Genomic DNA, 14,331 nt, shown 5'->3' with positions numbered 1-14,331 from the left:
TTGGAGCATGGTTCATCAGGTGGGTTCCATCAAATTAACAGTCTGGATGCGCAGAACCTACAAACTAAAAACCAGAGGATACTTTGCATATTCCTGGGCTGAAGATCCACCATTTTCTGAACCATGCACTCAAAGTGAAGCCTGTGATTTGGGCATTGTTGATTTGGTGGGGCTCAACAAGGATGGAAGCTCCTAACCCCTGACATTTTACTGCATCATGTCTCTTTTGCTTAAATGGTGGGGCCCACTAAGAAACAGAGAGATTAAATGTACACCAGTGGTACACGTTATCGGTTGATGCATTTCTTCAAACAACTAACATGCAGATGTCGGCGGCCATGGACAGCAGCGGATATGGCTGCCGCTGCCATGGCTGCTGCCCAAATTCTGATAATCGAAAGGGGAAGTGAGATAGACAGAGATGAAGGAAGAGAGATCGAGAGAGAGTACCTTTGATTTGATGGTAGCTGTTGTTGACAATGAGGGACGAGCAGCCTCTTGTGATGGTAGCTGTTGTTGATGGAGGTTGGGCGGCCATGCATTGGGGCGAGATCCGCTGCTACCGCTTAGGGTTTGGAGTAGAAAGCAGGACAGCAACGTTACTCTGCTTACGATGGAAGCGCGACAAGCGACTGCGAAAGTTTGGAGAAGAGGAGGGTTAGGGTTTGGAGATAGCAACGATTAGGGGCATGGAGAAGAAGAGGGCTTTTGATGTAAAAAAAAAAAAAAAAAAAAAACCAAAAAAAAAAAAAGGAAAAAAACTTTTTATTACGAGAGAGAGAGAGAGGGCGTGAGTGTTTATTTCGCCGGCCAAGGTTTCCCACATGACGGGCTGCCGGTAAAAATGGTCGGGAATTCCCACATTTCTTGTAGCGAGAGTTCCTCAAGATTTTTAAATTTATTAAACAATGCCTTGATTCGAAAAAAGTATACAAGATTGCCTTTTAGTCATTTTAGCTAAAGTGACTAAAATGCTTTTTTTTTTTTTTTCTAAAAAATAGTGAAGTCAAGCATTGTAGAATCTGTGGAGTCCGTATGGTGAGTGTATTACATCCAGCGCCTACAATACGTGAATCCCACCATAATGATCTACAAACAAAAAATCATGCTAATACAATCATTCAAGTGGGCCACACATGAATTTGGGGATTTTGGGACGGTGTGATTTTTTTTTTAATCGTATGGTTGGAATCACCCAATATTTGATTTGCGCAATAAACATGGTGCGATACAACTATTGGAGGGATTGGATGAGATATGTATACCCCGTCGGCCCCAAAATTGCTGGACATCACCAATTTTTAATTTAAAAAAAATGAAGTAGCTATGATGGGAGGGAAAGTGTGTGTTGGGGGCACCATGATGTATCTGTTTGTCCCCTTTAGGCTAGCATCATTTAAAAGGGATGGATGATGTGGATAAACAGATATATGACGGTGGGCCTCACACAGATATGGTCAGACGCAATCAGCTTCCAACGTGGGAGGAAGAGGTAGGAAAGAGAGCGTTAAAGCGAAGATATGGTTGAGTAAGAGGTGGGATACTTACAAAGGGATCTTTTGCATCGATATTTGGATTCTTGGGATGTGTGCTATGTATTGCCAATCCTCGCCTTTCTCCTTCTCGCATCGCTTCTCTAATTGGGGGCATTCATATATACGTAGATGTTGGAGATTTGTTAGGCGTTGCAGCCCGGATGGCAAACACTCCAGTTTTTCACAACAGGTGATCGTTAATTGTCGAAGCAACGACAGGTTTCCTATCGACTCTGGCAGAGCCGTTAGACTTGGAAGTCTCCTGATTGATAGAGTTTGGAGGTTTGTTAGGAGTTGCAGCCCGGATGGCAAACACTCCAGTTTTTCACAACAGGCAATCGTTAATCGGCGAAGCAATGACAGGTTTCCTATCGACTCTGGCAGAGCCATTAGACTTGGCAATCTCCATATTGATAGAGTTTGGAGGTTTGTTAGGCGTTGCAACCCGGATGGCAAACACTGTAGTTTTTCACAATAGGCGATCTTTAATCGTCGAAGCAATGCCAGGTTTCCTATCCACTCTGGCAGAGCTGTTAGACTTGGCAAACTCCAGATTGATAGATCCTGGAGGTTTGTTAGGAGTTGCAGCCTGTATGGCAAACACTCCAATTTTTCACAATCTGTAATATTCAATTCTTGAAGCGAAGACAGGTTTCCTATCCACTCTGGCAGAGCCGTTAGACTTGGCAATCTACAGATTGATAGGGTTTGGAGGTTTGTTAGGAGTTGCAGCCCGGATGGCAAACACTCCAATTTTTCACAATAGGCGATCATTAATCGTCGAAGCAATGACAGGTTTCCTATGCACTCTGGCAGAGCCGTTAGACTTGGCAATCTCCTGATTAATAGATTCTGGAGGTTTGTTAGGAGTTGCAGCCCGGATGGCAAACACTCCAATTTTTCACAATTCTCAATCTCCAACAGTTGAAGCGAGGACAGGTTTCCTATCCCCTCCGGCAGAGCCATTAGACTTGGAAAACCAATGATTTTTAGACGTTGGAGGTTTGTTAGGAGTTGCAGCCCGGATGGCAAACACTCAAGCTTTTCACAATTGCAGATCGTCAATTCTCGAAGCAATGACAGGTTTCCTATCCACTCTGGCAGAGCCGTAAGACTTTTGCAATTACGGATGTTGAGCTGTTGCAGTGTTATGGCATGCTGTAACCATTCCGGCAAAGATGTTAACTTCTCAATTCCGCTGATGCTTAATTCACGAAGAGCGGTGAGGTGTTGCATACCCTCTGGTAAAGAAGCCAGCTTTGGACATTCATCAATCTTCAAAGATTTTAAGGCAGTGAGGTGTTGCAGCCCCCCTATCAAACTCGTTAGGCTTTTACAATGCTGAATGGAAAGATTTTGAAGAGAGCTTAAGCCTTGAATTCTGAAGGACCTTAGACTATTGCAATTTTCAATCATCAGCCAATGGAGAGATGTGGAGTTTTGTAACTCCTCTGGCAATGATACCAGCTTATCACATTTTAAAATATTCAGAGACTCGAGAGCAGCAAGGTTTCCAAGCTTCCCTGTTATAGACTCGAGCTTTGGGCATGTGTCGACAAGTAATTTTTTGAGGCAGGGGAATACTCCTCTTCCGTTGAATCCTGACCACTCCTCTAAATAAGGCATATCTATCAACCTGAGTATTTCCAGTGATGGGAATCCCCGTGGAATAACATCGCCATAGAAATGATTGTCGATGCGTTCCACAGCATACAATCCTTTTACTTCAAGAACCTTAAGGAATGGTAATTGGCCAACTGACGGGAGCTGTTCGCTCCTTGTGCAATTAATCAGTGAGATTTCAATCAGATTCAAAAGCGACGAATTACTCATCCATTGCGGAAATCTGACACCCACATACCCTTCCACCACCAACCTTTTGAGATTTGGATGCGGTTGGAGACCTTCGAGTGTTTGCTCAACAATTCCTTCCAACTGAAGATTAATGTTCTGACCCCATGAAAAGTATAACTTATGAAGGTTTGGCTTCTCCTTCAAGTTGGCAACCTGGGCATCTGCTGGACACGTCACATTCTCAAGGTTTCGAATAATCAAGTTTCCTCCAAGGTTTAAGCCCTGCAGCTCTCTTATACCACGTCCACTATCCTTACCAATGATGAATATTGGCAACGTCTGAAGGAACTTCAATTCTCCCATATTAGCTGGCATATGGGTCAATTCATGGCATGAACTGATTTCAAGATGTCTTAGGCTAGTCATTTTGCTCATGTCCCTGGGTAACTCTGCAAGATCATCACAGCCCAAGAGTCTCAAGGTTTGCAAATGGTGAAGACTGCAGATAGATTCAGGAAGGGCTTTTATTTTAGTATAAGACAGGTCGAGATATCTCAAGTGTTTCAACTCACCAATTGAAACCAGCGACTCCATAATGACATTTACTCCTCTTAAATCTAACACACGCAAGCGCATAAAATGTACCCATAGTTCACAAGGATCGCTGACCATATTCCATCCTCCAAGCACAAGCAGTGTTCGCAGATGGTCTGCTGTCCTCGAGTCATTTCGAACTGTTATGACGCAATCACTAAACTCGCACTCTAAGGACAAACGACGAGCCCGGCTCATGTTAGAGATATTCACTGTATTATTGACCTTCAGAATTGAGCATTCATTCCCTGCAACAGAGCATGCAAGATCATGCACGAGGTCATGCATCTTGCACCATTGTATATTCCCATCACCATCTTTCCCAACATCTTGAAAGAAGGACCGCCACAACAGATTATTAAAATACTCTCCACCAATGTCTTCCCTTTGTTTAATTTCATCTGATGATTGAAGGAAACCTTCTGCCATCCAAAGTCGGATCAGTTTCTTCTTTTCAATTCTATAATCTTTTGGAAATATTGAGCAGTAGGCAAAGCATTGCTTCAAATGTGATGGAAGATGATAATAACTCAACTTTAGAGCTGGAAAAATGTGATTCTCATCTTCAGGTAGATTCCAAATTTCACTTTGTCTGACAAGCAACCACTCTCTTTCCTCTGTTTTAAGCCGCATCAAGCTTCCGAGCGTCTTTGCTGCCAATGGGACACCACCACACTTCTTTACAATTTCCTTTCCATGCATTATGAGGTTTGGATGTTCTTGTTGTCCATGCACAAACGCTCGTTGCTTGAACAGAGACCAACAATCAGCATCTGATAATACTGGCAAATGGTATGAAGGGATAGTGCCCATGATTGAAGCAACTTTTTCACTGCGGGTAGTTACAATGATTTTAGTACCCCTAGTACCTCCTCTGAGAAATTGTTTCAATCGATCCCAGTTCATGGGTTTTTCATCCCACACATCATCCAACACAAGTAAAAATTTCTTCTCACTCACCAGCTCTCGGAGCCGACGTTGCAGTTGATCCATGTTTTGGAGATCACATTTGCTATTAGTTGCTGACTCTATGATATCTTTTGTTACCCTGCTCACACTGAAATCATCCGACACACAAACCCACATTCTTAGCTCGAAATGCTTCGCTGCCCTCTCGTCATTGAAAGCTAATTGAGAGAGTGTGGTCTTCCCAAGGCCCCCCATACCGACTATGGGGATGACTGTAACATCCTCTCCATTATCCTCACCAATCAGTAATTCCATTACTTTTTTTTTATCTTCCTCCCTTCCATAAACATCTGACTCAATTACAAACGAGTCAGTTGGTTCTCGGCCTTGAATCTCCAACACCCGTTCTACCTCTTTCAAATGGAATTTAGACCTCTCTTCAGCAATCGCATCTAATCTCCGCCCTATCTCCTTTATCTTATCTGCCATATTTGAACGGGACACCAGCGGGTTGGATGCCGAAAAGAACGTGCCTACCTTCTTAAAGCAATCCCCAATCTCCACTTTTTTGCGTTTAGCTTCCACTTTTGGTTCTGCTTCCATTTCTATTGTGAAATCATCCAATATATCATCTGCATCATAAACCACACATTTCAGCTTTCCCAGCCAATTCTGCAGCGCCTTGCTCTTTACCTGCTGCTCCTCTGCATCTTCAAGCACGGCTTGTATCGTTGATAACTTACTGCTTAGATTTTCAATCTCATCGCGAACACCCCACAACAGTTCACACTGTTCTAGGATTGGGGAGGCTAGTCTTTCGATAATCACTTGAAGAAGGCCTGATACAACTAATTCTGCCATTCCTTGTTCCTAACAGGGAAATCACAAGAAAAAAAATAATAATAATAAATTAGGGAAAGAGAAGGATCTCAAGATCATGTATAAGAATTATTGCCTATTTGTGTTCCATCTATCTTATCCTCCTCTCTTATTGCCTATATATGTTCTATCTTAGATTCTTCACAATATAATAAGCTAGTGACAGCCCAAGATGTGAATTGACATAATTGAGTCTCTCCATGAGGCAAATGTACGTTGATTAGGATTGTTGGTTTGGTGGGCCACTATGCAGATGGTCCTAATTGCCCGATAGTCTACATGTTATTTGTTTTTATGGGCTCGCTTGGATTGGAGTCGGATCAGGTAGGGACCCCTCTAGTACCGAGGTGGCAGTGGTCAGTGCTGTCGGCCCACAATGATGTATGTGTTTCTTCCATGCTGTTCATCCATTTTGCTAGCTCAAAATTTTAGTGCATCATTGCAAAACGAGGTAGATCGAAATCTCAGATGGACCAAGCCGCAGAAAACGGTGGTGATTGAACGCCTATCATTAAAAACTACTTCTTAGGGCTACAAAAGTTTGGGATCAAGCTGATATTTGTGTTTTCCCTTAATTCAGGTCTGTATCACCTAATCAACTAGATGGCAAATAAACATTACAGTGGGCCCTATGAACTATTTAACAGTAGGCATTCGATCTCTACTGTTTCCTGCGGTGTGGTCCACTGAACATTTTGATCTGCCTCATTTTTGGGTTCATGTCTTAAATTGAGAAGGAAAAAATGGATGGATGGCATGGATAAAACACTTACATCATGGTAGGGCCCACAGAGCTTTTCCAGCACCCACCGGTAACTGGAGGGGCTCCTACCCAATCCAAAACCGTTTAGAAACGAAAAAAAAAAAAAAACCTATTGTTTTTACACACTGCATTAAAAGGTCCCGGAGGAATATGTACCAAATGACCCTGATGCCCTTTATTGTGTACAAGGACACTAGATCCGACTAATACCATCAAATTGCTTGTACGGCACCTATACCGTCCAGAAGCTCCGCCATAAAAATTGGGCACCTAAAAGATTAGGATAATCTAATCATTAAGTGGGCCACAACACAAACCTCCAAATTCGCATGATAGCCCACTTGATGGTTGAATTGGCATGATGGGGCTGTAGGGACGTGATGAGTTCGATCAATGTATACCTCAGGAATATCTACTCCAAATCCGTGAGCTTTCTTGACTCTTCACGTAGCTTCCTCAAATCCCAGAGGGATAGCTTCCTCAAATCCCAGAGGGATAACAGTATAAATAATTTCTAATAAATTTAAAATAAGTTATTGATAATAAAACAATAAAATTAAAATTCTTTAAATAAGGAACTCAAACCTAAAATGGGTTTTAGACTCCAACTCAACACCCTAAAAAGTTACTTATAAATAGTACAGATGACCTCTATTCCTACTAGACTTCATGGTTTTCAGCTAAAAATAGTAAGTATCCAATTTGGGGTAACCACTTTATTCTCCTAATTTTTTAAGTCCTTTTCATATTGGGCATTACTTCTACAACTCAATGGATCAAAAGTTATATTCCAAGTAAAACTTACTATTTATAATAAAAGCGTAATTAAACGGGACTTTTAATCGTCGATCTAGTGGAATCTCGTAAATCTAATGTGGGTAACCCCATACAGCAGGGTTGGTTGACTTAAGTTCTCCTACCCCAAAATCATATATAATATGTTGAAAAACTAATCTCAGTTTGCGAGATACAACTGTTTTAAGGTCTTGACGATCCAGATCGTTTCCACCTCCGATCAAGCCTTGTCTGGTCCATCTTTGCCGTGAAAGTGTCTACGACCCGCTCTACATCAGTCCCCTCGCTTTGAAAGAACTCAACCTCGAGTTCTCGTCCAACTTTGGGTCATGATACTCGGTCAGGTTTGCAACGTTGAAAGTAAGTGAGATCTCCATGTCATCTAGAAAATCAACAATAGAAGTATTGTCATTGATCTTTCGATGGATCAATATCAGTCCAATCTTCTTGTTCTTCAACTAGTTGTATGTCCCGGTCGGAAATCTCTCCTTACGTAGATGCACCATAACATTATCGCTCACCTTGAACACCTTTTGCTATCGATGCTTGTTGGCTTGTTCATTTTACTTATCATTTGAAACTTGCAACTTGGCTTGCACATCCGCATGAGTGTCCACGATTCGGTCTACTATATGTTCTACTGCAATGCTCATGCTCGTGAGCTTGGGCAAAGGGACCGAGTTAAGTGTGTGGAGGGGCACTTAACCATAAATAATGTGGAACAGGGACTTTCCTGTCGATCGATTCATAATATTGTTGAATGCAAACTCGGCTTGAGACAAGTGTTGAGGGTCAAATATTGCATATTAGACCCCATTGATTACATGAATTTACGATTATGATATTGCTTAACGGCCTGAATTAATCGTGTTTGTAATGCAGGGTGTGTTTAAGAGCCTGGACTGAAAAAGGGTGGTAAATGTATGGATTTGACGCTCCAGAATCACTAAGGCAATGGACGGGACTCAGGGGACCAAGATCAATACCAGAAACCCAAGAAAACCGAGAAACTGAAACTCAAGTGGCTTGGAAGACGTCCAGAAAGCAAGATCACAGGCTTCCCTCCATTCTTTCAACTCAAAACTTCATACATGGCCTGAAGACCATAAACGAGCCGTACACGTCGAATCTCAGCTCCCGGATCCCTGTGGAAGTGGCTCAATAAATACTTCAGCCACTAAAACCGTGATTTGGGGCCCACTTGCTATCTGGATGTGCCTCAACTTCTCTCCCCATGATTAAAAGGATATGAGAAAAGAGATGAACGGAACGGATCTCGCATATACATCCAAGTAGACCCCACCTTGAGTAGCGTGCGCATCCATCGCACGCACACTCACTGTGCACCGGAAGAGCTGGACCAATCAACAAGGACAAATCCAACTGCTTCAGTTTGTCATGTGAAATACACCGAAAGAGGTTTCCCAACATGCGATTCACAACTTTAGTCTCCATTGGTCTGCAGGTGGTCGTAGGCATTACTGAACTGAAGTCGCGTACAGAACTGATTCCACAAAATTTACCAGAAGTGACTAATGAACTTTGTGTCACGGTGAAAAACAATGGTCTTAGGAACCTTATGTAGCCACACAACCTCTCTGAAAAATAGATTCATCATGTGTGTTGCATTGATATCCTTCTTACATGAGATAAAGTTCTCTGTCTTTGAGAAATGATCTACCACCACGTACACTGAATTCATGCTACGCCGTGTTTGTGAGAGACCAAGCACAAAATCAATAGATAAGTCCTCTCAAGGACCGTCATCCGCAGATAATGGGGTGTAGAGGCCCATATTATAAGAGTGCCCCTTGAAGGTCTTACAAACATGACAATGCTTCACATTGCTTTACCCATGTCACGTACCAATTACGGCCAGTAATACCATTCCTCAACAAGAGCCCACATCTTGTATCGCCCATGGTATCTACCAAGGCCACCTCCATGTAATTCTTAGATAATCTGCTCCCTTAGAGAACTTTAGGAGATGTAGAGTTGATTTCATTTGAAGAGGAAATCGTCTTGTATATGTAGGTAACTGGGATGACCCTCCTGTCACCTCATACATGCATTCTTAACGTCCTCATCTTAGGCATACAACTCTTTGAGGCAGGTCGAGAAGGCGACCACCTCATTGCTCATCGCAAGTAGTGATGCACAGTGGCTAAGTGCATTAGCTACCTTGTTTTACTTTAGATTTAGAGCAGGAACATGAATTCTTGAAAAATACAACTCATCTATCATACACACGGTTCTGTTAGCTTGATTATTAATAAACTTTAGGTTTGATAGTCAATGTAGAAAACAGACTCTCTAAATCGAGATAATGCCACCAATGTCACATCAAGATATTTGATGGCATGTAGCATATCTTGACCAAGGTGAGACACATTTCTAATTTAAGGAAGAGTCTGATATATCTGGGAGCACTCGAGGCACTATGGTGCAAATTCACTAGGTTTGATCGTGTCCTTACAGTTTTAAAAGAGGCATTCATAGTCGTGAAGGCACAGATAAATAGAATTCAGTACAGGTTGATCGAGAGCACTTCATTGGGTGAAGTTGCATCGTCTATAGCAGATTTCATATCTGCATATATGTGGCATACATGCTTGGGCCACAAGAGCGAGTGGGGCATGAAGGTACTTTTTGACTATTGTTTAATTCCAGTTTTTAAAAGTATTGATTTTAATATATGGGAGCATTATATATATGGTAAACATTAGAGATTATCTTTTAAGTTTGGTAAACAAATTTGTAAGGGTGTTCTTGTTATGTGCTTTGCGGGCCTCACTATGAAGTATGCCTTTTATCCATGTCGTTCATCCATTTTTACAAATCATTTTAAGGATTGATTCCAAAACCAAGAGGGATAAAAGTCTTTGACCACACCACAGGAAAATAATAGTGATTGGATATCTACCATTAAAATCCTCCTAAGGCCCACTGTAATGTTTATTTAACATCCAATCTGTTGATTAGGTTATACAAACCTAGATGAAGGGAAAAAACAAAGATCAGCTTGATCCAAAACTTTTATGGACCCCAAAAAGTTTTAAATGGTCGACATTCAATCAATCAACACTGTTTCCTGTAATGTGGTCCACTTGTGATTGGGATATACCTTGTTTTTGGGCTAATACCATAAAATGATCTAGAAATATAGATGGACGGCATGGATGAAACACATACATCATGGTGAGGCCCACAGCGCACCGACCACTAGCCATTGGCCGGTGGCCGGGAGTAGCCAATCCGTTTTCACTCGTTATCTTTCTCAAAAATTCAAAAATTCTCCTTCCTTTTTAAATAATAATAATAATAATAATACAAATAAATCAATGCAGAGGTCTGTCCTTGGCTTCCCACCCATGCAATGTATAAAGTAGGCAGCTGCAATGCCATCCCAAGTGGGCCATTTGATCTCAACCTTCAATTCAACCACTCTAATTTCTCTTTTTGAAGATATCTCGTTTTGATGCTTAGCTGTAGTTTTCTCTGGTGTTAATTTTGGGCACCTCTAGCCCTTCATGACTAAAGATAAAACCCAACTATGGCTTGTGTTTGGCTGGTACCAAGATCCAGGTGGGCCTAACAAGCCCATCAGATATAGCTACTGCTCCTAGATATATAGATGCATAATTTCCTTTCATTATGTGGATTTTAACCTACGGCTATCAAGGGCCAATGGGGCCCAATGGGCTTTTAGGTCTAGTTTGTTTTGGAAACGGATTGGCTACTCCCCCTGCCACTAGGCCAGTGGCTTATGGTCGGTGCTCCGTGGGCCCCACCATGATGTATTGTTTCATCCATGCCATTCATCCATTTTTATAGATCATTTTAGGGCTTGATCCCAAAAATTAGAGGGATATAAATCTCATGTAGACCACACCACAGGAAAACAATAATGATTGGATATCCAACATTAAAATCCTCCTAAGGCCCGCTGTACTGTTTATTTGACATCCAATCTGTTGATTAGGTCATGCAGACCTAGATGAAGGGAAAAAACAAAGATCAGGTTGATACAAAACTTTTATGGGCCCCAAAAAAATTTTAATGGTCGACATTCATTAAACAATGTTTCTTGTAATGTGGTCCACTTGAAATTGGGATATTCCTCATTTTTGATACCACATCCAAAATGATCTATAAAAATTGATGGACAGCATGGATGAAACACATACATCATTGTGGGGCCCACAGAGCACCAAACACCAGCCATTGTCTCGTGGCAGGGGCAGTAGCCAATCCGTTTCCGTTTGTTTTGGGCTGAGTGTAGGACATGGTTTTAAGACTTGGAAGTGTTCCATGCGATTTTTCTGAGTTGTGTCTGAGTTGATAGGACCACGAATCACGACTTGGTCAACCCACTCAGGTTAGTCAGGCCAATTAAAACCCAGCTTGGGCGAGTCATCAGAGTCACCTACTCTTCTAACCATGGCATGGGCCAGTGAATGCACCCAAGGTCCGGGCAGACAGAAATTTAAACCCAAACATCAGTGGTTTAGATTAAAATTATTAGTAGTTTTTACTTAGCTCACAAAATCCATTGTACTCTAGTTGGTTAGGATACTCGGCTCTCACCTGAGAGATTTAGGTTTAAGTCCTGGCAATGGAATTTATTGTAAAAACTTTTTTCAGGGTTTCGTTGTTACATTAATTATATGTGTAGTTATTTATCATAAATAACTTCATTTTTTTCTAAACAAATAAGCTAAAATATAAGACTACTCCTTTAAAAGTTGTGTTGTGTAGCACACAATTTATCTTGGATAGAGAAATCCAGTGTATCTTGTTAGCTTGAGTCATCGAAAATAACATGGACCAATGAGACCCGATGATACTGGAATTTTTTGTGCCTTCAACACAGACGAACTGCATTCAATTATAATTTATAACTTATACATCGGGTTTGGGTTGGGTCAGGAAACAGGGACTTCAAACCAAGCCCGACCAAAGTTTTACCAAGTTGGTGTTTGTATAGCTCAAGCCTGAAACCAAACCCGATACATTCTGCTCAAGCCCGTCATGGGTCGATTGAGTTGAACCTGCCCAACTTTCAGCCCTACTAAAGATTTGACATTCCATAGCATGCATGAATGGGGACATGGCGTGGAGTAAATGAAGGTGAAATCCCACGCCTTCATGATCTTAGCATTAGTGAATGCCCCAGGTTGTGTGAAATTCCTAACCTCCTGTCTCTTCATGTTTTAAAGATTTAAGGGATGAGGTGATCTTAAGTTTTTGCCCAAAGGCATGAATAACCTCACCTCACTTCAGCATTTGGAAATCACTGAGTGTAATTATCTGCTTACCTTACCAAAGGAGGGGCTGTAAGAATTATATATAGTGGGCCTTATTGATCAAAAGTCTGGATTTACTATAGGTTGGATAATGTGATCGGGTGCACCAGCGAGCCCCACAAGTTGTGATACATACAGAATTCGTGTAAGGGGTGGTGTGCTATTACTGTGATACGAACATAGTATTGTAAGGGAACTGGGATTCCTAGTTTCATGCGAAGCCTTTTATGGAGAGGAATTTTGATGGGTTTCAAACTCTTCTGCCCCTTATAGCTATAAGAATAGGCTGGGTCCCCAATCCAACACCATCGAAAAGAAGTCTCAATCCTATCCCGTCTTCTCTAAAGGGTGTAAGGAAAAGAAGATCTCGACATTCTAATTTCTACAGTAATGGCGTCACAGATAGGTAAGCTATTTATCTCCTTTAATCTCCGTATCCAATGCGCAGCAAGGTCCTTCAACAATTCTACAAATAAGATCTCACATGGGCTACTCACCATGCTTGAATAACTCGACATCGAAAAATGTCATCGTCTTGGATCATTAGTCAATGGGCTGTAAAAATTCTCCTCCATGGAAACTTTGATATACCGCAGCTCGCATCCATGCTAGAGGATGGCCTACTGATGTAGAGCAGGTCGCAAATACTTTCATGTCAAAGATGGACCAAAGAAGGCCCATTCAGAGGCAAAAATGATCCAGATTGTCAGGACCTCAAATTTGTTGTATCTCGCAAATTGGCATGAGTTTTTCAACATATTATACATGATTTTGTGGTGGGAGAACCTACTTAAGCCAACCAACCCCGCTCTGTCGGGTTGCCCATGATGGATTTGCAAGATTCCATCAAATCGACGGTCGAAAGTCTCATTTATTTTTGTTTTTACCATCAATAATAAGTTTTAGTTCGAATATAACTTTTGATCATTTGAGTTGTAGAAGTGGCACCCAACATAAAAAGAGCTTAGAAAAGTTAGGAGAATAACGTGGTTGGGCCAAATTGGGCACTTATTATTTTTGGCCAAATTGACAGGGACTTCTATCCATTACTCCAGCTCACTAAAGCTGGGGCCATCATCTTTTTCAGTAGAGCATACTTTATTTCCTTAGCTGTAATGAAGTTTGGAAATGAGATATTATAAAATTCTCAGCCTGAACTAATATTGTTTCTGTTCAATCCAGCAATCTGTATAGGTGGGCTTGGCATTTCATTCATCAAAACTGCTGTGGTGGGCTCTCTGATGTAGAGCGGCTCGCGGACACTTTTATGTCCAAGATGGACCAAACAAGGCCCGATCAGAGGTGGAAGTGATCAAAATCATCGGAACCCTAAAACAAGCATATCTCGCAAACGGAATGAGTTATTCGACCTACCATATATGATTTTAGGGGTAGGAGAAGCTACTTTAGCCACGCGGAATTTGCGAGATTCCATTAGATCGACAGTTGAAAATTCATTTTAATTTCATTTTTACTATTTACAGTAAGTTTCAATCATTACTCTCATCCTTTGAGCTTTAGGAGTTGCGCCCAACATAAAATGCGCCTAGAAAATTTAGGAGAATAACATAGTTAGGCCAAATAGGACACTATTTTTGGCCAAAAACCATAAAGTTTAGTAGAAATCGTGACTATCTATAAATAATAAGTTTAGTATTTATAGTAAGTCACGTTTGTTTAAGAGAGTTTGAGTTGGAGTTTGATTCCAAACCTTCTTCCTAGATTTACCATTACTATTTAACGAATTGTAAATTTG

The 14,331-nt window shown here is 41.3% G+C and overlaps 1 protein-coding gene across 1 annotated transcript; it reads right to left on the bottom strand.

Moving 5' to 3' along the window:
* Window positions 1-1,380: 1,380 nt before the first annotated feature.
* LOC131228099 (putative disease resistance protein RGA3) lies at window positions 1,381-5,693 on the bottom strand. The gene has a single exon (XM_058223931.1). It carries the CDS (start codon window positions 5,691-5,693, stop codon window positions 1,545-1,547), a length of 4,149 nt encoding a protein of 1,382 aa, XP_058079914.1. The 3' UTR covers window positions 1,381-1,544.
* Window positions 5,694-14,331: the final 8,638 nt, after the last annotated feature.

This window comes from Magnolia sinica, chromosome 15 (assembly GCF_029962835.1).
Source record: "Magnolia sinica isolate HGM2019 chromosome 15, MsV1, whole genome shotgun sequence".
Lineage (NCBI taxonomy): Eukaryota > Viridiplantae > Streptophyta > Magnoliopsida > Magnoliales > Magnoliaceae > Magnolia > Magnolia sinica.
Note: the sequence above shows the minus strand (reverse complement) of the source record. Positions and strands in the feature narration are given on the sequence as shown.